The sequence below is a fragment of the Capronia epimyces genome, assembly GCF_000585565.1.
Source record: "Capronia epimyces CBS 606.96 chromosome Unknown aczIQ-supercont1.4, whole genome shotgun sequence".
Lineage (NCBI taxonomy): Eukaryota > Fungi > Ascomycota > Eurotiomycetes > Chaetothyriales > Herpotrichiellaceae > Capronia > Capronia epimyces.
In genome coordinates, this window is record NW_006912907.1 from 469,131 (window position 1) to 493,712 (window position 24,582).

The 24,582-nt window shown below is 54.2% G+C and overlaps 7 protein-coding genes across 7 annotated transcripts; 3 read left to right on the plus strand and 4 right to left on the minus strand.

Annotated features, from left to right (window-relative positions):
* Positions 1–2,101: 2,101 nt before the first annotated feature.
* On the plus strand, positions 2,102–4,237 carry A1O3_04795 (uncharacterized protein; the record flags this gene model as incomplete). Its single annotated transcript, XM_007734923.1, has 1 exon — positions 2,102–4,237. One exon carries the CDS (start codon positions 2,102–2,104, stop codon positions 4,235–4,237), a length of 2,136 nt encoding a protein of 711 aa, XP_007733113.1.
* A 593-nt stretch (positions 4,238–4,830) lies between these two features.
* On the minus strand, positions 4,831–7,077 carry A1O3_04796 (uncharacterized protein; the record flags this gene model as incomplete). The annotated part of the gene is made up of 1 exon (XM_007734924.1): positions 4,831–7,077. One exon carries the CDS (start codon positions 7,075–7,077, stop codon positions 4,831–4,833), a length of 2,247 nt encoding a protein of 748 aa, XP_007733114.1.
* Positions 7,078–7,654: 577 nt separating this feature from the next.
* On the plus strand, positions 7,655–8,841 carry A1O3_04797 (UDP-glucose 4-epimerase; the record flags this gene model as incomplete). Its single annotated transcript, XM_007734925.1, has 2 exons — positions 7,655–7,683; positions 7,749–8,841. 2 exons carry the CDS (start codon positions 7,655–7,657, stop codon positions 8,839–8,841), a joined length of 1,122 nt encoding a protein of 373 aa, XP_007733115.1.
* A 308-nt stretch (positions 8,842–9,149) lies between these two features.
* On the minus strand, positions 9,150–10,742 carry A1O3_04798 (uncharacterized protein; the record flags this gene model as incomplete). Its single annotated transcript, XM_007734926.1, has 1 exon — positions 9,150–10,742. One exon carries the CDS (start codon positions 10,740–10,742, stop codon positions 9,150–9,152), a length of 1,593 nt encoding a protein of 530 aa, XP_007733116.1.
* Positions 10,743–11,284: 542 nt separating this feature from the next.
* Positions 11,285–12,931, plus strand: A1O3_04799 (uncharacterized protein; the record flags this gene model as incomplete). The annotated part of the gene is made up of 1 exon (XM_007734927.1): positions 11,285–12,931. The coding sequence occupies one exon, from the start codon at positions 11,285–11,287 to the stop codon at positions 12,929–12,931; it is 1,647 nt and encodes a 548-aa protein (XP_007733117.1).
* A 425-nt stretch (positions 12,932–13,356) lies between these two features.
* On the minus strand, positions 13,357–19,426 carry A1O3_04800 (uncharacterized protein; the record flags this gene model as incomplete). The annotated part of the gene is made up of 2 exons (XM_007734928.1): positions 13,357–18,912; positions 18,965–19,426. The coding sequence occupies 2 exons, from the start codon at positions 19,424–19,426 to the stop codon at positions 13,357–13,359; spliced, it is 6,018 nt and encodes a 2,005-aa protein (XP_007733118.1).
* A 2,187-nt stretch (positions 19,427–21,613) lies between these two features.
* A1O3_04801 (uncharacterized protein) lies at positions 21,614–23,442 on the minus strand (the record flags this gene model as incomplete). The annotated part of the gene is made up of 2 exons (XM_007734929.1): positions 21,614–22,048; positions 22,327–23,442. 2 exons carry the CDS (start codon positions 23,440–23,442, stop codon positions 21,614–21,616), a joined length of 1,551 nt encoding a protein of 516 aa, XP_007733119.1.
* Between the last annotated feature and the right edge of the window lie 1,140 nt (positions 23,443–24,582).

The window sequence follows — 24,582 nt, forward strand, 5'->3', positions numbered from 1 at the left end:
ACACACACATTAGGTATGTATCTGTTCAATATTCATGCACGTGAATGTTGTGGAGCAGCGAACCGGGCGTGTGTGTGCCCGCTCCATACGGGGCGCTCGGTGCCAGCCTCAGGCCTCGGTAGCCGAATCGACCGCTTTGGGCGAAGCTGTATCTCCAACCGCGGCGGCAGCCCCTTAGGGGAGAGGTTGTACATACGTACTAGGTTAGATACCAGGTAGATACGTTCTTTTGGTACTGTAGAATACAGTACGCCTGGGTCCACAACAGATAGCCTCGGCAATACGATACGGCGATACCAGGTACTCCTAGACTCTGTAATTACCATACCAGCTTCCTGCTTGTACCTTACCCTTCTCTGCGTTCAAACCTGTAGAACTCGATTGGACTATCGAATGGAAATCCAGACTGTGGTAGGAGTGACGGAAGCCTCAACATGGCGTTGAACTTCGAAGGGGTGTAGACGTATGGGAGCCAAGGTGGAACCAGTGCAGTTCAGTCCAGTATTTAACAGATAGATACCTAGCGGGTCTTCAGTTTTGGATGGAACCAAGGCTAGGGGGCTCAGGGGCTAGCTGTCGAAGCCGACAGGGCGAGTGCGACTCGCGGTGTCGAGTCGAAAGTGTCAACGGTCTCGATGGTCGATTGTTGAATATGGCCGAATGCGCTGGTCAGCCGATGTTTTCTGTGGAAGGTTGGCATACTACATGGTATCATGCTCGTGGAAGCCATGGCATTCGCGACGCCGGGGGTGTTCGCTGATATCTGATCTGGGGGAAAGGGGCCTAGTTCCAACTCCACGGTCCACCTCCTCGCTCAGCCGCCCCTGAAAATAGAGACTAGCAGCTGTATTGATATTGTGGTCAGGTACATCGGCGCCTTCTTTGCTTTACTTTTGCTGTTTGAGTTGACAGTAACTCATTGGCAAGGGAATTGGAAGTAGAAGAACGTAAAGGCATACCCGGACCTCCTTTCCAGTCCTATTTCTTAGACCCTACGACACACAATTACTCCCAGACGGGTACTGGAAGACGAGAATGACTGCCCAGTCTAGATTGATCGCTCCTGGTCGTCTCCTTCTATCGTCGCTATTCGTCTTGCATAGCTTTCTTTTCCAGCCATCAGGCATTGAATCTTCACTAGGACTTAAATAGTGTGATTATGTCACACTGTGGAGTACACACTGCATTATAGCAGCAGGCACTACGAAAAGAATAGATAGACTTCGCAATTTCTATAAATAGGTTAGCGCTGTTTGTTTTAGCCAAACGGCGCGCAGCGTGACCGCGCTAACACACTAATTGCCAGGACAGCAATTGTCGTATTGGGCTGCGACGTCTGCAGTGTATTGATCTCCCCTCCAGCTTCCAACTCTCAGCGCAGGGATACAGGTCTACCATCACCTTGAGCTGCTGCACCCCTGCACTCCAACTATCATTCCAGATCGTTCGCATCGTTCTTTGAGTGACTACGTACCAAGCCGCATCTGCAACAACCTGGCCTGCATCGCACCCGCCTTCACACCACGCCACTTTCCGACCACCAGCCAGCCTACTCAACACATGACTGACCAACCTGCACGAAATTTCCAGCAAACAGCCCACGACAATTCGAAACGCTGATCTGCAATATTTGCCTTGCTTCGCCCTTCGCCCTTCACCTTCACACTTCCCTCTCTGGTGCTCTGCTCGAACTGCAGGGACCCATGGTCCCATTCACACCTTTTTGCCTCCGCGCCTCGAGCCTATGCTAGTACCACCACTGCCACGTTCTCGAATATGTCTGGAGTATATTCTGTCGAAGACCTGTTGAAGCTACGGGCGTCACCGCTGATATGCAGACCATCAAATCTGCCCCCAATAGATGAATGGATGGGGTATAAAATATACATTACACGCATGCCCAAAACATGTACTGACAGTCGATCAGAACGCAAGACACAACCACCAAAAAGTTGGCCGTTCGTACCAAACCGGATGAGTTCACATCCATACAAAATGAAACATTCCAAAAGCGGCCGGCATTACTCGATTTACAGCGGCGAACAACAACCGGTATGGACACGCGGCTGACCGTTGTCCAGTCCTCCTTGCTAATCGATACATGACAGACCCCGATCGTATAGTGCTCGGGCCGCCTCGTCGTTCTTTCGCTTCTGCCAATGCTCGCACCTCTGGGAGGACCCAAGATGGCTCGGACGAGACACTCAACAAAGACCGAACTACCCTTCAAGAGAAACCGTGGAATGGTGACGGTGTCGAGTCGCTCAACCAGGACCGCCGAAGTTTACAGATGAACGGTCGTGGTAGCAACCGACATGAAAGTGAAGACCCCGATCTTGAGCATCGTCGAGACCAAGACCGGAAGCCAAGATGGGCGGGAAGAGATAGGAATGAGTCGGGCATCGAAGACGAGCAGATCCAAGAAGATTCAGCCCGCCCGACGGTCCGACGAGACGCACATTCCAGAGCCAAGCTGTCCCAGTCGTGGTTCAAGAAGGATGGCCCTGACACTCAAGACGAAGCGCGACGAGACGCCGACAAGGGACAGGAGTGGCGACGTGGCGAATGGGGAAGGGAGCGAGATTGGGACCGATCCGCCAAAGTTGAAGCGGAGCCGGAATGGATGGACTCGGCGGAACCAGACGAGCCTTTCCAAGTCCGTACCCAGGAGGACTTCCAACGCTGGAAGGAGAAGATGAAGGCCGGAGGAGCGCCCTCCGTCGGCAAGCCCGACTCGGCCGTCATCGTTCCCCCTTCAGAGAATGCCCAGGCCAAATCGACAACGACGGGCGCCTCTCCCGAACCGGATGACTCAATGGACAAGTTCTTTGCTCGATACGAGTCTAAGACAACTGAGCAAAAGCCCGTCGCCGCGAAGCCACACGGCAGGACCCGATTCGCCTCCCTCTTCAGTCCTCCGCCTGAGCAAAACAAACAAGTCGAGGCTGCTCCGCCGGTGCCGACAGCGGAGAGGCCATCATCGGCACAGCCAGGATCAGCGGTGGATGCCGATCAAGCGGGATTTGCACGCATTCTTGAGATGCTACAAACTCGCAGTAATAACCCGACACCTCAGACTCAAGAGACGGCTAAGCCTAGAGCCCCATTGTATGCCAGGGGTGGCGAGGTCAAGTCCGTGGCCGAATCAAGACCGTCTCCTCAAAGCCTGCTTTCCCTCCTCGCCGGCCAAAACGCCCCCCAACCCCAGGAGCCTACACGAACACGGCCATCCGCCAGCCAGGCGAGAGTTACAGAGCCGCAATCTTCCACAGACCAATCGACTCATACCCGACAGCAATCCAGCATCAACAAAGATGAAGTGTTGCTGAATTTACTTCGGCAGGCGAATCTCGCACCAAAACCGGAGCCACCACCTCCCCATCAGCAAGCGGACGGCCGAAATGGAGGAGCCATGTACGGCATGATGTCCGAGTACAATGTGAGAATAGGCACGGCCAGGGGCCAAATGACTTCTCCCGTCCAACCACCAGACCACATAGCCCAGCGAAGAGAAACGGGACGGGCAATATTTGAAGAGTCACTCGTCCCGATGTACCAGAACGAACCTACACAACTTGAACAACTCCCCGGGCGACCTGCTAACGGCCACCGTCTTGGGCTCTCCGAGGATCCATTGATGGCACTTCTGCGTGGCCAGAACCAACAACCGCGACCGATGCAGCCTCCACAACTGCCCCAAGGTCTTCCTCCTGGTCTTCAGAGACCGCCTGGATTAGAACAGATGGCACTGGCAAATCCCAACTGGCCACCTCAACAGCCACAGCCACATCCACATACACAACCTCAGCAACAACCTCTGCGTCAGCCCTCACTTCCCCCTGGCCTCGGGGTCAACGTTTCTCGCGTTATGCCAGGCCCGCCGTTTGGCCAGCCTCAACAACTACCAAGCCAGCCAACCCTTCAACAGCCAACCCAGCAACCGCGAGTACAACAGCAGCGCAAATACACTGGGGAAACGATCCCGGCCCAATCAGGTCTGGCGAGCATTCCCCCCGGGATGTATCCGCCACCTGGATTCTTGAACTCCGGTCCTCCTCCAGGATTTACTGGGGCCATGGCCAATCATCCCGGTGCCCGATATCAGGGCGAACCAGGTCCTCCCCCGCAAGGCATGCCCCGTGGAGGCTTCTTGGACATGTATGGCGATATGGGCGGCGGTAGAGGCGTCGGGTTGAGAGGGGGCGGGGTAAATGGAGGCATCCCGCCCTATAGATAACAGTGTTGCAGTACGTAACTGCGGCTTGAATGAACCCCAGACGTTTGCATTGACGGCTTGTGCGGATTCGACATACTGTAGGGAGATCAAGATGGATGAAACTGAGGGCAATCGGCAGATTGACAAAATTGAGCAGAGCGGCGAAGTCTCTACATGTGATGGAACAACGGAGAAGACGGCGACCGGGACGCAAATCATGCGGGATCCCGGAGCAAGCTTCACGTTGCCTAGTCACTACTAAGTAGCACGGCACGGGGACGAAAACTCGAAGGAAAGGAGCAAGTGATGAAACGTCTAGTCAGGCGAACGAATAACCGAGGAACTCCCAGCGAAAAGGGAGGCCCGGTCCAAAATGATTGTGGTACCACCAAGACGTGCTTCATGTATCTCGTGCGTTCGAACATGTATGTACGATTAGTAGTACTACGAGTACCTAGTGCACGAATCTCCCTGCCGAGATGTAGATGGCGAGTCTCGGAATGAGAGATTTCCTTATCCGCATATGTCAATGTACCTGCCTAAGTAGTATGGAATAGGAATATCCTGTGATTCCTGATTGAACAGAACTATACGTTACTCGGACTGCGGTAGCTTTACTTTTTGGTCTGCCGTTGTTTGATCTTCTCAACCAGACTCTTGACGTCTCCCGACGCATCATCCGCCGCGTTCTGTCTCTGCCCACGCTTGTCGTGTCCGTCCTGTCCCGGGGTGGCGGGGAGGCTCTTGTGTTTCAGCTTGCGGCTTTCCTCCAACAGCGTCTTCATGGCCTTGGTGCCCTTGAAGCGGGGGTTCGTCGGGTCGATGGCGTACTCGTGGCTCGTGAAGAGTCGGCCGAAGCGTGGATCGGAAGTGTCGACTTTGAACGCGTCTTCGGCGTCATTGGCGGCGGTGGTGCCGGTGTCGGTCTTGTCCTTTCGCTTCTTGTCTTTGGCCTTGCTCTTCTTGCGGGCCAGTTTCTCGGCCTTTTCAATCTCTTTCATATCAAAGTGGCGGATCTTGGGCGCACCGTCGTCGGCCCCGACGGCATCGTCGACCATCAGCAGTTCCAGTTCAGCACGCTGCTTGCGCTCGGCCTCTTCTTCGGCCTCGCGCTCGCGCTTCTTCTTCATCCGCTCTTCTTTGCGCATCTTAGTGCCGGCTGCCCGGTCGGACTTGGCGGACGGATCGTCGGCGAAGAAGGGGTCGTCAAATCCGAGGTCTGCTCCCTGGTCCGCGTCGTCGTGGTCGGCGCCAGCAGCAGCTCCAGGTTTCGCCGCGACAGTGACATCTTCGTCGGTGTCGGCGGAGGCGTCTGCATCGTGGCCTTGTCTGACCGCCTTCCGCTTCTCTTTCCGCCTCTGTTTCCTCTCGCGCTCTTTGCGGATATATTTCTCCATAGTCGTCTCTTCGGGTTCCGGCGAGTTTTCAAACACTGATCGCTTTTTGCCCTTCGCATTTGTCTGTGCTAAGCCGGATGTGAACGTGATCTGCATGTCTCCGACGGGCGCCTTTTCCTTCTTGGATTTCTTCTCCGGCTCAGGCGCCAGACCAAGAAGTGCTCGCATTCGCTGTCTTTCCGCTTCCTTCTTAGACATGGACGTACCTGTGCCCTCAGCATCTTCAGGCTCATCCTCGTCTTCAGAAGTGTCGGAGCCAAGATACGCTTTCAAGTCGTTTTCTTCGATCTCTTTCCGGCTACCCTTGAATGCCCGCGCCACTACTTCTTTCCGGGTCTTGTCCTCTGCGTCCCACGTCAATTTGACTTTACTATGCTGCAGGGCATCCGTGACAAAGTCGTTCGGCCGGTAGTCATCAGGAATCCTGTCGCATTCCTCTCGGGGCACGTCGTCAGAGAAATCTGTCTCGTCCGGCACGAAGCGGAGGTCGAAGAAGTTGGCTGTCCGCTGGTACTCGGTCCCGTCGACGGCGTCGTAGATATGTTTGGCCACCCCAGGAGAGGAGAACGTCAGGATGCAGTAGAAGTAGCGGAGACGTTCTAGTTGGTAGCGCCGAAGGGCCTTGGAATCAAAGTCGGCGCCGTCGTCAGATTTGAGAATGGATTTCTTGATGGCATCTTCATCCTCTTCTTCCTCATCGACGTTCTCATCCTCCTTCGGATTGTTGGCGAAGATCTCTTTGGGCGGGCCTTCCAACTCTTCACGTTCTAGCCGTTCTTTTCCAAACTCGCTCGGGTAGATGGCCACCTTGAGAAGCGAGCCGGAAGGTGGTAAGAAGCTGTTGAAGACGGCCATCAGATCTGTCGCGCGGATATTGTCCCAGTCCAGATTGACAATGGCGATACGTGATGTGACCTCGCCAGTAGGTACATCTGTCTGTTGGCCCGGTCCAATGCCGGCTTCCGCGCCGAGGTCTACTTCTTCGTCTTCTTCTTCCTCCTCCGAGTCTTCATCGCTTGAAGTGCTCTCATCTGATGACGACGATTCAGTGTCTCTGCCTTCTCGCAACGGGTCGTGAATTTTGTTCACGCGGCTAAGCTCCTCTTCGACCTTGTCATCGTCATCTGCCTCATCGCGTGCCTCCACTTCGAGGCCTTTCTCCTCGTTTTCGTCTTCGTCTTCGACTTCGAAATCATATTTTCTTTTTAATCTGCTCCTTTCTGTGTCGGACGCAATGGGTCGACCATAGCGGTCGACTTTGGCTCTCCGTGTAAAATCTTCGTCTTGCAGAGCCCGACTGAATCGCTTGTCGACTTTGACTTTGTCTTTCTTGCCTGGTAGACGGTATCGAGGGTCGGATTGGATATTTGCGAAGCGAGGATCGGTGATCTGAGGGCCTGTTGAAGCGTTCGAAGAAGTGGGCTTGGGGCCTGTCTTCTGCCGCTTGGTTGAGGGTTCCGCCATGTTGTACCGCCGGCCAGGGGCAAGTGTGTTGGTGCGAGTACAGAGCAGTGTGCAAATGCAACTGGTAAACAGCGCTGGAGGACGATGCGGAGAATTAAAAAAAGTCGGACGCTTTGAAGGTGGGGAAATCCTAATGGCCAAAAATGTACGGGTACCAGACCCAGGTCTACGAATTGGGAGTAAGGGTGATGCCGCCCTATACTATGATCCAGAGTACCCTAGAGAACCCACAAATCGAGGCTGTGGCACTGACCCCCAGCACTCAGCTGGCGGGCGCCTAGGCGTGGAGATTGGCCTCCTAAGCCCCTGATCTCGCTGGTGGTAAGTGCGGGATCGTCATATTCAATATTTGCACATGATGGTGGTGTGAGAGGCAGTCCATGCATCCGCACCCTTCCTTGCGCGAGGAAGATCAACTCACTACTTATAGCTGCACACAGCGTCCTACGACACTGTCGCCTCAACTCGAAGTCACTATCACTGCAATCCGAGTCCTGAATTCCCCTCTGAGCCACTGCAAATTACCGAGCAAACAATCAATCTGTGACCCCCACCAGTCTCGGGTATCGACCTCAAAATGCCTGTTGGATCCTGCTTGATTACAGGGTACGTACATTGCTAAAATAGACTGGCTGAGACAATGGAAAGACTGACCGCTTGTCTACTACTAGCGGCACGGGCTACATTGGTTCCTTCACGGCCCTTGCATTGCTCGAAGCCGACTACAAAGTCGTGATTGTCGACAACCTCTACAACTCGTCCCCCGAAGTCCTCAACCGGATAGAGCTCATCTCCGGAAAGAAGCCGGAATACTACAAAGTCGACATTACAGACGAGAAGGCGCTGGACGAGGTCTTCTCCAAGCACCCGGATATTGACAGCGTCATCCATTTCGCCGCATTGAAAGCGGTCGGCGAGTCCGGCGAGAAACCTCTCGACTACTACCGAGTCAATGTCTACGGAACCCTATCGCTTCTCTCTTCCGCAGCTCGTCACAATGTCACCAACATTGTCTACTCCTCCTCTGCCACGGTCTACGGCGACGCGACCCGAGTTCCCGGCATGATCCCCATTCCTGAAGAGTGCCCTCTGGGCCCCACAAACCCATATGGAAACACCAAGTTCACATCGGAACTCCTGATTACAGACCACATCAACGCCGAGCGTGCCAAAGCCGAGAAAAAGGGAGACACCGATGCAATCAAGAAGTGGAACGCAGGTCTCCTGCGTTACTTCAACCCTGCCGGCGCCCATCCCAGCGGAATCATGGGCGAAGACCCTTCGGGCGTACCGTACAACCTCCTGCCCCTCCTCGCCCAAGTGGCGACAGGCAAGCGTGACAAGCTGCTCGTCTTTGGCGATGACTACGCGTCTCACGACGGTACCGCCATCAGGGACTATATCCACATCCTCGATCTTGCACAGGGTCATCTGAAAGCTCTCGACTATCTCCGCCAACACCAGCCTGGTGTGCGGGCTTGGAACCTGGGCACAGGCCGTGGCTCTACCGTGTTTGAAATGATCAAATCGTTCAGCAAGGCCGTTGGTCGTGATCTGCCCTACGAGGTCGTCGGTCGGAGAGCGGGTGATGTGCTGGACCTCACAAGCAACCCGTCAAGAGCGAACCGAGAATTGGGATGGAAGGCCAAACTAACGCTGGAGGACGCCTGTGTGGATCTCTGGCGCTGGACCGAAAACAACCCTGAAGGCTACAGACAACCGCCGCCACAGAAGTTCTTGGATGCCTTGAAGAAGAACAATTAGAGCTCCAGTGATGGCTTGAAGAAAACCAGTTAGAGCTTCAATGATTACTTAATACGAAAATCAGTCTCTGTCTTTGAGGCAGTACAGCAGCCTCGAAACCGGTCAGCTCGACTCAGGCCATACTGAACATGCAAAGCGTCGATACATGTAAATATGATACATAGAAAACGAGGCTGGTCATGTCTACCTATCTAAAAATGCGTATCTCCTGGCCGTGCTCCCAACGCCGTCGCTCAAAGTATGTTCAGTGCTCTCTAGGTGAATATGATGGGGATATTTACGGGTCAAATCATTTATGTACGTATGTATCAAGTGGAGTAGGCGATGCTCACGCCAACCGAGCCAGTCCACCGCTTTACATTCGTGCCTGGATCCCCGACTGCGCTCCCCACGGCCGGACTTACTGGATATAGGTGCTTTGTGGCAGGGCTCACGCTGACTCCGGCCGAGACGAGCAGACTCTTGACACGCCCTGTCCAGAGGGCCTTGACGTTCCAAGAATTATCGACTCGGAATTTCAGGACGTTCTCCTCCTCACGCTGCACGCGTTCATCTTTAAGCGCTTGTTCGGCCGGTGTGAACCAGTCCTTGGTCTTTGTCCGGACCCATGAAAGCCCGTCTGCGCCGGTGGAAGAGGTGTTTTGTTGAGACTCGATGGGAGCCGAAGTCGAAACCGAAGCCGAACTGCTGCGGTAAGGCCGCCATAGCTCGCCGCCAACCACGTACCGCGATTCCCAGGAGTAGAAGTTGAAGTCGAATTGAGAAGATAGAGCGAGCTTCGGTGTAGGGCGCACCGAATATGTCGAGGAGATGGAGCCGGTTAGGGGTGTTAAGGTCAGAGTCATGGTGTATGGGAATGAGGAGTGTGAGATGTTGGATGGCGTCAGAAGCGTATTGCCTGCTGTGGACAATAGAGAAGCAGAGGTCCCGGCGAGTGGTTTGCCAGAAAACACAGAATCTGTCCTCGAGCGTGAGGGGGACTCCGAAGGCGTGATAAGAGGTGCCAACGTTGTGAAACGGAGACCTGTCGAGAGGCCTATGACATGCGTGAAAGGACTGTAGTAGAACTCTGCGCCGGCGGACAGCAAGGATGGCTTTGAAGCCAGGCGATTACGATACAAGGCTCGCGTGTCGGTGTAGGGTGGGAGTGGAAGGCCAGATGGAAACTCAGTGAAACCGCCGACTAGATCAGTCTCGGGCGAGTGTATAGGAATTGAAGCTCCACCCTCGTCGACGTGCGGTGACAGGCCAAAATTCCATAGGCCCCGGACCCCTAGAAGAGCGTTGTCAGTCGACCCGAGCCCTTCAATTGAGTATCGGCCGGTGTCGCGCTGGACATGGGCGAGCACTGCCGCTGGTGGAGGCCCAGAGTTCAGAGCAGGCGTCGTCACAGATTTACTGTATAGTGATAGTGAAAGGAGAGTTTCGAGATTGACACGCCGCGCATAAAGTGCTGTAAGGACTGACGGCGGTGGGAGAGCAAGTGTTGCATGTAGCAATGTGGGTTTTCGTTGTCTTTCTTTTTCATTTTGCTCTAATGACCCTGACCCAAACCCAGCCCCCCGTCTCTGTTCATCCAGTACAATTGGGAGTCTGATATCCCTGTAACCTCGCACCAGATACTTTAGTGGAATGCTCGGCGCTTGCGAAGGTATGTGTCCAAGAGGAACCGTAGAGTAAAGGTATGATATTGAACCATCTATCTGTCCCACTGTCGACAACGTATACGAGGTCGCGAAATTCGGTGTGCTCAGAGAAGAAACATGCAATGCTAGAGTCGAGGGAGTCTGAAAGGACAGTAATGCGTCGGAGGTCGCGGTCAAGAATGAGTAGCTGTTGTCCGGATTCCAGTCGGTCGCCGCTCCAAACGCTTGAACAACGTAGTCCATGAAGTCGATCATGATGGGAAAGCGTAGAGAGCCAAGCGCGCACGAAGCGCTACCGTATGTCGTCGTGCATACGCAGCTAACAGGGCATTTAGCTGTTGTCGCTGAAAAGTGACTGGAACGATAAAGTACTCTACCTTCGACAACGGGCACCGGCAGTTGACGCCAAAGAGAACTGCGTTAGAGGTTAAGATATACTCCGACGTAGAAGCATAGTACGGGGGAGCATTCCGATGTCGACTTGCAGGCGGCACCACCATGTCACTCACCTACCTACTTACAGTCTTGCAGGACATAACACTCAGAGCGATCTAGAACGCTTGGTGATACCCAACCTACCTGGCTGGACTGGTACCTGGTCCCAACGGACCATACAAACGTCATATTCCCCTACAACTCACGAGACGATGTAGGCGGGCGGCGGGTGCTCGGCCTTACTTGTGATCCGCCTTGACCCGGCGATATATGATTTAAGACCGGCAACATCGTCTGCATTTTGGTCCACTCAAAGTTGTTCACGTTGAAGCCTGACATGAAGTTCTAACACAATCAAACTAATGGCACAGCAACTGTGTGCACTAGGAGGCACTCTTGAACGACGTTCAGTCGTCTCGGTCCTTCTCTTCCCCTTCCATCCCTATTCCTCCAAGCCTTATCGGCTTCTCCTCTTCCGTCGTTCTGACAAGGTCAACACCTATCGACGGAAATTGGCACCCATAGCAGGCTCAATCGAGCTCGACGACAAAACACCTTTAGATGCAGCATGGCGAGAATTGAAAGAGGAAACCACTCTCGGCCCGCAACAAATTGAACTTTGGCGACGCGGCCCGGGATTTGAATTCACCGATGAGAAAGCTGTAAGTGGAAGAGATGGAACAAGCGAGAAGATAGGAAGAATATGGACAGTGCACCCCTTTGCTTTCCGGATGAAGAATGAGTTTGTGGACGAAAACAATAATGTTGATACATCGGTCATGCAACTCGATTGGGAGCATTTTAACTGCGAGTGGAATGATGTCGACGATATACTTAGCGGCAAGATATTGGATGAGTGCGTGCCCAGATTAGAGATTACACTCGGCCAGGTATGGATCGATCCCGAGAGCGCTCTACACACAGCAGTTGAAGAGCTACAACTAGATCATGTCCACGGAGCTCGGGAGCTAGCTACGATGGCTGTGAAGAGTCTGATCAGTATCGTGGCAAATGAGCGGCAGGCTAGCGAAAGAAGCACTCCCGAGGACATCGTCCGATGGTGGGAAAGCTTCAGGCTCAAGGCATTCCATCTAGCCGTCAATGCCCGGCCAAGCATGGGAGCAGCAATGTCAAGCGCCATTGTCGCCGCTCTAAGGGACGCAAAAGAACACATCAATGAAGCAGAAGAAGACGTCTTCACTAAGGTCGAGGAAAGCCTTGAAACAACGCTTACCAAAAGAGGTGAAGTCTCAAAGCGAGTGAGTGAGCAGTTCTCTGCCTTTCTTCAACAGAAATTCCAAGCACAACCTGGAGGCAAGGAAAACAATAAAACCATCAGGATTCTCACCCTCAGCTCCTCGTCAACAATTAAAGCAGCGATATTACATGCTCTTGACGCCAATTCTTCCCTCATGATCGAACTTCGCATTCTGGAATCACGTCCACTTTGTGAAGGTGCAAGTTTTGCGAAGGCGTTGACCGAGGAGGTCGGGAAACTTGAAACTGCACAGGCAGAGCGAACTACGATTCAGGATCGGCTGCAAATTGTACTTGCTACCGACGCATCTGTAGGTCTCCTCGGCAGGGATGTCGATCTCGTCATCATTGGCGCCGATCGTATATCTGAGGCTGGAGATGTGAGCAATAAGACAGGATCGCTGCCAGCCGTCTTGACATGCAAACAAGTCACTGGCGGCTCGGTAAGAGTGGTCTGCATCAGCGAAGCGGAGAAGATCGCGCCTCCGGGCACAGCTGCAGAACATCCCGAAGAAGACAATGACCAGAACGAGGTTGCCAGCGGGTGGAACATGCAAACCACACCATCCTTGTGGGACAAAATGGTTGCGGTACGCAACATTTACTTCGAGTGGGTTCCTGCAGAATATGTCGATTATTACGTGTGTGAGGATGGAACACTATCTACTGAAGACATCCAGACGCGTTCCAAGCAGATATCGGAGTTGACTGCGGAGGTCTTTTCGGTCTTCAGGGTCAAGGACTTCCAATGATGACCCAAACAGAATATGTGGGATAGACAACATGCTGGTTCAATTTGCTCAGATTGGACCATCAATAGCGGATGCGTCAGGAGAACCGATCTTCATTACGCTCAAGATCATGCCGAGAGAACGCGAGGTGAGGATATGTTCAATGCAATTTATTTACACGCCGATACCCTTTCAAATACGATCTCCCTTCATGCCTCCTGCAGATCCGGTTAACGACGCCACCTGAATCCTTCCGATGGTCAATATCCGTACCGAACTTTCAGTATCATTCCTTTGACAGCAGTGTGGAAGTATGGGGCCCCAGATTTGGAGACGCCTATGGAAGTCCAGCCCTTTGTCGGACGCACGTCCACCGGCTCCATTAGAGGCAGATCTCAACCGACTGTGTTACGCTGTCTGCTTTTTGATCAGGGCTTCATGGATTGCTAGGTAAGAAGAGACTTCCCGTTGGTGCCATTCTCGCCATTGCTGGTCGTCTGTCCGTTCGCATTAGACGTGCCATTGGGTTGGGGATGTCTATTCAACAAGGCGTCACCGTTCGCACCCGGCTGGAAAAGTTTCGACTGAGGCTTGTTGATCAGTTGTTCCAAACAGGCACCAAGGTCGTCAAGTAAGGATGTCCCAAACTCCAGCCAATCCTCAAACGTGACAATCTCGAGAGTAAGGGAATTTTCCTTCAAAAACGCCTGGATCTTCCACTCGCGGAGCGGTTCCAGGTGGGGATACACGGTCTCCATCCGACTGTTAGCTGAGAGGAAGGACAGATTCTCGACATGTTCAACGTCCTGGTGCACCACGGAATCGAACCAGTCGGTTGTTTTGGGCCAGTCGGTGCAATCCCGCACAATCTCCTTCAGGCCCATGCCTTCGAAACGGGAGCTGTCGATGTGCTGCTGCTGGACGGAATTGAGCAAGTCCAGTGCAGTCCAGCCATTGTCAAACTGCATTCGAACTGGTATATACTGCCAGGTTGGGCCCATGACTATGTCGCAGTTGGGCAGGCCGATGTTGCGCCCGCTGACGACTTCGCCAAATGTCACGTCTCGGAGACCCAGGCGGCGGGCCAAACAAAGAGCCCAGGCGGCGGTCGGCAAGGTTGCAATTGTGATCTCTCTATATCGACCTGAGATATCAAACGTCCTAGACACAGCAGCCGGGGTCTTGCACTTGAGGGTGATCTCGGGACGCAACACGGTCATGGAAGCGCCTTTCAGGAGCTTTCTCCAGTATTGGGCACTCTTTGGCAGATTTTCCTGGAGGACGTGGTACACAAACGACGAGAATGGCAGTGACTCGGGCACTGGTTTGTGTTCGTAAAGCGCCGCCAATTGGTGCAAGAGGCGAGGCAGACATATCTCATCGTACTGGGCGTGCGAGATCCTCAGAATCAAGCAACTCTGTCCATTCTCGCCTTGCACAAAGAAGAACTTGACGAAGGCTGACCCTTCAGGCATCTTTGTCTGGATGTCCAGGTCGCAAAGTTTCTTTGCGAAGCCTTCCCGATCGCCATCGATCGTATACTCGACGACTTCAGCTTCCAATTCTTCGAGCACGACGGCATAGCAATTTCCTTGGTGTGTGACAAAGACAGTGCGGAGAATTTCGTTGCGCAAAACCAGTTCTTGACAGCTTTGGAACAATCGTTTACGGTCGATTGGTGTATCGAGATAGAACAGCTCATATCGTGCCGAGTATCGTGGCAGATGTGTCGTCCCTTTCACTGCGATCTCCTGCAGAGGACGTGCTGGGAGCACGTCTTTTATCTTCCCCGCTGGCTGTGATATAGATGGCATGATTGCTTGAGCAAGGAAACCCTCCACATCGGTCGTCTCTAGGGCTGAGAAAGGAGCAATCGACGTTGAGACGGGCTGTTGAGGAGCCGACTCCTTCAGGGTATTGGCCATCTCGCTGAGCACTCTGTAGCGGAAGACTCCTGCCACGGTCATCTCGAGGCCCTCCAAGCGAGCTTCTGACACGAGCTTCATCACACCGATCGAGTCACCACCCAATGCAAAGAAGCTACTTTCGGGGCCAATTTCACCTTCTGGAATGCCCAAAATCCTACTCCAGAGTTGACGCAGCTGCTCTCGCCTGGCTGTCATCGGTTGGGACGCCTCTTTCGACCCGTTGCTTTGAGCCTTTTTCGCCTTCTGAACATCTGATCGCTTGGATTGGAAGCCCAGGAACACAAGCGACCCGTTGCTGTTATATCTTGCTCGATGGCCAGTCTTGTAGAGGGCTGTCTGTGCGTTTGGCCCAACAGCAAGCGTTTCACGGAGCCAGGCAGGTTTGTTGATCAATGTGAAAGGAAGCTCGCCCTCGCTCTCGAGCAAGAGTTCTCCGACAGCGCCCACCGGTAGGAGACATTCCGGGGTCCTGGGATCGACAATCCACGTTCGCTTCACGTTCTTGTGGACGGCACTTATGGTCTGGTCTCCAGCCTGCGGTATGCTGTGGACGCCCCGATCAGCCATTGGCAGCAGATCGGCTGGATTGGGCGTTTTCATGATCTCCAGGTCGGAAATCGGCCTGCTTGTGTTTTGACACAGCTGCTGCACGGTGCGTCCAAAGTTCTCCAGCACCTTTTGCATCTGAGTTGAATCGACTGTTTTCGAGTCAAAGCTTGCCATTGTCAAGAAGCCAGCCGAATCCAAGGAGCAGACCAGCATCAGCGCATATGAATTGAACTTCAACGCCTCTTTTGCAGCTTCGATATCGTCGACGGGCACAAAGCCATTTGCAGGACACTCTCCGGGCGCATCAGCTTCTTTCTGCTCGTCTTCGGTATTTGGATGCAAGACAATGCCCGTTCGCAGCTCGCAGGCTTCACGAGCGTCTGCACTGAGACGCCTGATATGCTGGAGTCCCATATGCTCATGTGAGATGCGTTGGATGGTGTGCTCATGAACGCCCTGCAGGTAGTCGGAGACTTGCATCTCTCTGCTTACGCGGACTCGCGTCGGTACGGTGGTAATAAGTGGCCCTTCAATTTCTGCGATCCCGGCAATAGGTGCATTGCGTCCGGTGAGAGTCTCGCCAAATACTGCATCCTCGTCAGAGGTATATCGCGCCGCGACTAAAGCCCATGCCGCTCGGATGGCGGTAGCGACGGTTGTGTTGGAGCTGACAGAATCCGGGAAGTGGACGTAATGCTCGAGCAAGGAGTCTGCCCGTGGTTGGTAGCCCGGGAAAGGTATGGGTGGGAACTGTTGTCCTGTGGCCCCCTCCAACTGATCCCTCCAGAAGTCTTCCGAGCGAGGGCGGTCGAGATCAGCGAGATACTTGATGAAAGATCTGAAAGGGGTCGGTTGTCCGGTCTGCAGGCCCTGATAGGCCCTGTTGACCCGTTCAATGATCAACGGCATCGACCACCCGTCGTACAGTGCATGATGGATCGTCAACACGATGTGCACCTTGCCTTTCTTCTCGTCGGAGACCAGGCCAAACCGTGCGAGGGCGTCTCCAAGACCCATGGGCCTCCCGCGGTCTTCTTGCAGATATTCGTCGAGGCTGTGACTTGAGGACCACGGGAGCTTGCCGCTCACCACGACCTGCATCAGTCCCTGAGCGGGAACCTGTACAATGCGAGTACGCAGAATCGGGCTGGTGGCTGCTACAGTCTCGAAAGCAGCCTTCAGCAGATGGGCGGCCTGAAGGTCATTCAGATCGACGACTCTCTGCGCAACATATGCGTCGCTCACTTTGGCCGAGAGAGCCATGAGGCCCTCCTGCAGCGGAGTACAAGGATAGACATCTTCAATGGCCGAGGGCAAGAGCTTGCACAGGCTGGCCACTCCTGTCCTGGCATCTCCTGCTTTCCAGCCTGGAGTCAACAAGGAGAAGGGTGGTATTTCCGCTTCAGGGGCGTTGCTTACACGCTCAGCCGTGGACGCCATGCGTGAAAGAGTGGGATTGGCAAAGACCCGAGCCACGGTGAGGGAGAGCCCCTCCAGTCGAGCCGCGGCGACGAGTTTCATTGCCTTCAGGGAATCACCCCCGAGGGCGAAGAAGTTGTCCTTGACCCCAATATCGCCCTCCGAGGCCAGGAGCTGTTTCCAGATTCTTTGCAGTATCTGCTCTGCTTCCGTCTGGGGCGCGTGGTTGTCGGCCACTTCCATCCTGAATTTGGCCAGCTGTTGCGGGGTCATGGCGAGCCCGATTTCTTGCAACCGCTTCCGGTCCACTTTACACGATACCAAAAGCGGCAGAGCTGGGAGAGGGATATACGCGGTAGGCACCATGTAGCTGGGAAGTTCGGTGGCGAGGTATACCTCAATCGCTGGTAGCGACTGGCGAAGCTCGGCTGAGAGGTATGTTGTCGTTGTTGTCTCAGCACCTCCAGCAGTGTTCGGAGGCTGCTTATCTTTTTGCTCTGCGATGAAGGCCACCAAGCTGGGCTCACGGTCTTTTCCACCTGGGGTGATGACCTCGGCTGCAACGCTTACTCCTTCCGGCAGCTTCTTCAATATGTGATGCTCAATCTCGGCCAGTTCAACTCGTTGGCCTCGCAGCTTCACTTGTCGATCTTTTCGCCCGACGAAAACAATGTTTCCTGACCCTGCCGGGTCGTACTTGACCAGGTCCCCGGTCTTGTACAGGCGGCCACGCCTTCCAGCCGCCGTCTTCGTGCCAGCGAGTAGCCAGGCGGGATCCTCGATAAAGACTTGTTGGGTCCTCTCCGGTTCGTTGAGGTAACCAACCCCCACAATTGAGCCTTCGATCAGCAGTTCGCCCACCGCCCCGACTGGGGTCAAGATGTTGTGGTCGTCTGGATCGACCACCCAGGTGACTCCGCCGACCCCTTTCCCGATACTGGTGTATGGCCTTGTCACGTCGATGTCATTGTTGATTGTACATCCCACCGTGCATTCAGACGGGCCATAGGCAATGATTAGCTTGGTCGTCTTGCTCCAGACTGCCGCGTCCCCAGACGAGAGGGACTCGCCGCCTAGACCCAGCACTTCCAGAGAACTCAAGGCGTCCTGCGATAAGAGGCGGGCTACGGATGGTGTCATATGGGCCATGTTGGCGTTCATGGACTTGATGGCTCCGCTGAGGTCGTTGACTCTTTGGTCGTCTGAAGGGACACAAATGCATCCACCATTTGCCAACGTGCACAGCATACAGTCGATACTCACGTCGAATGCGTACGACGGGAAATCGAGCACCCTGGAGTGTGGCTTGTATCCGACCGCTTGTGCTCTTGGTAGCGCCCCGGTGGTGAAGTTTTCATGAGAGATCATCACTCCTTTTGGCTTGCCGGTGCTGCCGGAGGTGAAGATGATGTACAGGAGGGCAGAGGAAGGAACCGGTGCCAGTGGTGCAGGAATCGGAATCTGTTGTTCGTCCAACTGCAGCAGCTCTGGGCCGACTACAACTATCTTCGCATGAGGTGCAATGCGAGCACCCAGCGCGGCCTGTTTTTGCGATGCCACGACCACCTGCGCATTCACCTCGGCAGCTATGACGCTCAGACGGCCTTCTGGTTGCTGAGGATCTGTGAGGACGAAGGTGCCTCCGGTCCTCATTACCGCAAGCAATCCGACCACAGTCCAGATGGACTTTTCGAAACACAAAGGCACGGACGTGCCTATGCCGACTCCGAGTCTTGTCAATTGGACAGCTATATGGCCAGAGAGCCGATCAAGCTGTCCATAGGTCAAGTCACCGTCCCAGGACACCACCGCTTGTTTGGTAGGATGTTCGGCGGTCTTTTCCGCGATGATTTCGTGCATGCAGCGCTTGACGGCGGGAGGAACCTCCTGATTCCATTCCCATAGCTGTGCGAGCTCTTGCTCGCCCAGGCGGGCCGCCGCCGTTACGGTCTGCTCCTGGTCGAGCAAGGTGGCCTGGAGAGCGTCCGCGAACCTACGGATGTGAAACTCTGCCATCTCTGGAGACAGAAGGGCGCTGTGTTCAGAGTTCCGCCAATACAAGCGATCGGCTATCACTCGGACATCTATACTGAAGATTGAAGAGTCCTGAAAAATACAGGTTAGACAGATGTCACGGGAAGCCATGGCAATAACGTACATCCACTGATTGCGGTGACAATGTATCCGCTGTGGCGAAGAACACTGCATGATGGTTCCAGCTTGTGACACTGTGCAGCAATGGCGACAGGCTCCTCATCGCTCTGAGAACGTTGGCAATTGTGTCGGTGTCTCCGGAAATGAGGCTGTCCAGTTTGACCGTGTCCATTTTGCGTGCTGCCAGAGTTCCCTCTCCCTGTCCCTCTCCCAAATCATAGATGCCCCAGCAGAACGAGTCGTCATTCCTAACGAAGCTTCCACGGGACAGGAGAAGCGCCCACGCAAGCACGAGGAATTCAACTTGCTCTCGCACCGACTTGGACTTCAGCAGCGGCAACTCGAGGAACGGCACCTCTGCCCAGCCTCTGAGGTCGTCATCTTCCTCGAGCGGTGATCGAGCCGTGCTGGAGATGTTGGTCTTGCTGGTCTGGCAGTCCTCGCTCCCGTCCACGTAGTCGGCCATCGGACAGAAGGGCTGGCAGGACGCTCAGAACAGCAACAGGAGAGCAACCGGACAGCAACAGTACAAGGCAAGAACAATGGCTTACACAAGTGTATCTGCCGATGTATGCTGAAGCCTCGCTTTTGAACAATGGCTGTCACTGAAGCCTCGCTTTGAAGAATGGCGGTCACTGGACGTTGAACCCCTCCCCTCAGATGGATACCCACGCCTGGCTAAGGTCTCTCTTCTGACAAACACCAAACCCAGAATCGGAGACAAACCCAGACCTAGAATCGGAGACACACCCAAACCTAGAATCGGAGACAAACAACCAAACCTAGAATCGGAGACAAACACCCAGGACCAAAATCTCCGATTCAGCCACCGACAATGGAGACTGCCAACCTGTAGTACTAGTACGGCGAAAATCTCTCCCCATGTGTTCCGATCTGACGGCCGATCTCGTCAGAACGTGTCGTGTCAGCTGTGGACGACATGACTTGGCCCTGCAAATATAAATTACGGAGTACGGAGTAGTAATTCAGTTCAGTTCTTGCCTAGCATGTCATGAAATTGGACGTTCGACCGGCGGCATCCATGCGAACCACTGGAACCAGGGCTGTGACACTGCTAGGGTACCGAGAGTGCTAACCCGGCCTCTTATGGTCATACTACCGAACCGAAGACCGGCCAGGTATCGATCGTATTGACCACCGAAGACAGGCCAGACGTATCTATCGTATCGACCTCCGAAGACAGGCCAGACGTATCTATCGTATCGTATCGACCACCGAAAACAGGCCAGACGTATCGTATAGATCGTATCGACCACTGAAAACAGGCCAGAGGTATCGATCGTATCGTATCGACTACCGAATTTCGAATTTCCATCACGCTAGGAATCGCGTACTGTATTACACTTACGCGGCGGTGTGGAGCCTTGGCACGCATCAATTGTATTTCACTCAGTAGTGTTCTCGCACTCTCTTCCTCTTAGCACAATACGGAGTACGGAGTACACATAATGCACTACCTCTGTCAGACATCCGAGGATTCCTGTACCGTAAACGTAAGCCCTTGGGCACCTTGGTGTTACGTGACAGCGGTCTTGGACTCGGCTTGGCATGAGGCTCCATCAGCCAGGGTCCAGGGGGGAGGGGGCCAGGGGGTCCGTCTTTTCTGACGACAGGCCAGCCCTCACCCGCACATGCAGCGCAGCGATCACGGAGCGCCATGCAATGAAGGGGAGGGGCGTAGAATCAACATGGAGCGTCATGCAATAGAGAGGCGCGGAATCGACATGGACATGGACAATCGTTATTGTTATTGTTGACTGCACGTGGGTAGACTCGTTGTACCACCACCCACCAACCACCAACCACTCCACTTATGGTCTTCTCTTTTCTTCCAAGAGCCGGTGACTGAAGAGAACGACGGAACTAGGTACGAAGTACTCGTAGGAGAGGAGTTTGTCTGAGCCTGTCGGGATACGACGGGGTTTGTTCCTCTGAGAACGACGGAACTACGGGGGAGTTTGTCTCAAGTCTGCCGGGATAGGATACTGTATGACGATACGAATGTCCCATGCTATGCTGTGATGCCGATCTCGCCCTGAGATGGACGAGGAAATTCACAATGTTTGCAATGACGAATGGCACTGGCACCGGGCAGCAAATTTACCTTTTACCTGGTAGTGGCTAAACAGTCTCGCTTTTTGCTTTTGGAGGTAAAGACGACCCCATCGTTATCCGATTCACACTCCCACTACCACTACCATATTAGTATTCATGAGCAAGACTGCGTATAGACTGCGTACAGACTGCGTATCATATTAGTTTCCTTGAGGCAAGACTGCGTACTGCACTGCACCGCATGCTAATACTGCAGGAATAGGAATAGGAATAGGAATGGCTGTTTAGGCTCCTCGCTCTAAAACTGCATGGAGTCTCAAAGCCACTCAACTCAACTCCATCTCCATCTCCGTGGTCCAGTTCTAGCCGTGATTTCTGCCTCTAGGCCTGAGTCTCGCAGTATTGCCGTCTTGTCTCTTGCCCTCTCGTCTTATGTATTGCCCTCTTTCCCCTTTGTCGTATCTAGAGGTGCTTTCTGCCCGATGCCTTAGCCTCGCAGTACTTCCCTCTTGCCCCCTCGTCGTATCTATTGCCCTCTTACCCTCTCATCGTATCTAGACCTAAAGGCCAACTCAACTCACAGCTTCGCAACCACCTGCTTGTCCGACCCCGTTGTCGATTTCGCCACCTGTTTCTCCGCCCCCCTTGTCGATTTCCCTCCCCTCCCCTCGGCGATCTTGACATTCCCTCCCGGCAGACCAAACCCTACCGACTGGAAGAACCGGAGGCGCTCGCACCTGACGATGGCGGAGCGTTTGTGCGGCAGGTCGGCCAACTTGTGGATATGGAATCCATTGGCGGCGTCGTAGCCCAGCACATTGGCGTTGGTGTACTTTGGCTCTCCGACGATGGTCATGGTGCGCGGCTCATCGAGGAACAGGTAGTGCACCAGGCTGGACCACCATGCCGAAGCGCGGTGCGGGCCTCGATACCGCACATCGCCGACCAGAGAATGGCGGCCGCGATCCCAGTCTCCTGGGGCGGGAGAGAGGTAGACGCCCATATGGTCCTCCTGGTTAAGTTAGCTGTGTATTTGAGGGGGAAGATACAACGAAGCAGGAACAGCCACAGCCATAGCCATAGTCAGAGCCATAGTCTATTGTTTTGGCAGGGGAAGGATACAACAAAATAGGAACAGCCACGGCCACAGCCCTAGACATAGCCATAGTCATAGCCATAGTCATAACCACAGCAATAACCACAGCCACAACCACAGTCACAACCACAGTCACAACCACAGTCACAACCACAACCATAGCCAGTGAAATCAACTACACAGCCACCACTCACCTTGGCCCAGTAGATCTCGAAATAGGCAAAGAAGATATCGTTGAACTTGGCCAGAATGGCCGATTGATGCGGATCTTGGTCAATCTTGCGCAGATATTCTCGATGCTGATCCAGCGTGCCGGTCTCGTTCCAGCCTTGCGACACGCGCGGGTCGTTCTGCCATTCATGGAAGAGCTGTAGGTGCGTCTCATCCTGCCAGTCCAGGTGCACCATGGAAAAGAACTCGTCCAAGTGAGGGATGTAGCGACTGTAGATGACGGCGCCGCGGACCGGCTTCGGCGGCCGGATGGGATGCTGCGCGTGCACTGGTCGGCCTTCCAGGCTGAAAGTCAGGGTATGCTCGTATGGAAAAGCAGGATATGACGCGGTCAGCGCCGGGCCGGGCAGGTGATTGTACAGATCCGGGTGAGCCACCCAAGCCGGCCGCGTGCCGAAGGGTGAAGCTGCCCCTTGCCAGAAGGCGGACCGCGTGATGGAAACTTGAGGGTTGGCGGTTGCCGACGCCGACGAAGACGATGACGATGACGATGACGATGACGATGATGCTGATGCTGGCAGTACATGCTCTGGCCGCGACGGCTTCGGTCGTGCCGTTGCAATCCCTGTGGCTTGAAGGGCTTCGGCGAGCTGGGCGCTGTCCGGGCCCGCCAGCTCCAGCCGGAACGACTCCAAGTCGGGGTACAGCGTGACCAAGGCATACAAGATGTTCCAGACCTGTCCGACAGTGACGGGCGCGCTATCCCATGACAGATGCGATATCAGCGTTTGATGGTACCGCGCCCATGCCGAGTTGTCGCCCGCAACGGGGACAAACGCGTCCGGCTCGTTGGTGAGGTCGCTGAAGGTCAAGGAGTCGTGATGCAACGGTGTCGGGGGGAGATTTGCGTTGGGGAGTTGCGTCTCGGCCAGGGCGAGACTTAGGACTGGCAAGTTGTCCGTCTCGGACACCACTCGGATCTCGTAGGTGGTCTTCCATGGCTCCGGCAGTCTCACTGGTGGTAGATATTTGGATGACAGCGACAGCGACAGAGACGTCGAGGTTGAGGTTGAGGTTGAGGTCGACGATGGCTTCTTGGTCGACGAGGCTGGTGCCTCAACTACTCCTGCTGTCACCATTGGGTTGCGTACCAGTACCAGGTCAGGACTCGGGAATCAGAATCGAGTTGGCGACAAGAACGAGACGGACGGGAGAACAGAACTTCAGTCGTGGTCAACAGTTACAGTTACACAACCTGCAAGTGATGATGTTGTATCTCGAATGACAATGTTGTAACTTGAGTGAAAATATTGTATCCGAGTGACAATGTTGTATCTCAAGTCGAGATCGAGATCGAGATCAAGATCAAGGATCGATGGACATGGAATTTAGATTGACGTTGGATTGGAGATTGGTCCAGGTCAGATCGATCACATCAGGGGTCATGTGCAGTGCAGTGCATGATGCCAAAGAAGCTGAAAATGGAGCAATCATACCTAGGTAGTCCGACTGTTTGGGGCCTAAGCCTCCGACTTCGCATTAGCTCCGCTCCCTTATGTTCCGGCACCAGGAGTCTCCCGCTCCCAACGATCTCTGATCTCTGTTTCATGGAGGTCGACTCCAGACCTATGGAGACCTATGGTTGGGTGGATGGAACCATGTGCGGACGATGCTGCTGTACAGAAATCTCCGCACTCTGGGAAGGTGGAAGGTCCAGGGAGCGGGGACTGGCCTAGGAGAGCCATTTGATGAAAGACTGGGACCGACCGAGGCATTTGACATCTATTTGTAAGGTCGGGTCAGGTATCTGATCCTGATTCCGTACGGTATAAATATAAATACAGATACAGCTACACCCGTCGTCACATACAGGTAGTACGCGGTTATTCATCTATGCCTACAGATATCGGTCAACCCAACTAACTAATCAGGTAGTAACGCCATACCGAGTTAGACACCCTACAGGGCCTTGACCGTGACTCTGACCGTGACTCTGACCGTGACTCTGACCTTGACCCTGCTTGACCCTCCCTGTCCCTGACCAAGCCGAGCCTTGCCATGCCATGCCAAGCCCAGTGACCGACGGGGTAGGTTCAAGGTTTGGCCCAGTGAAACAGGCGGTGGGTGGGCCCCATACCATACCTAGATATACGCGGGGTATCTTATCTGATTCTATAGTCCTTCGCCCACCCAGCATGCCCAGGAACGCCCAGGAATGCGGCAGGTTGTCGGCGAAACTAGGGACCAGAAGAGATGAAGATGAAAATTTTCATCTAATC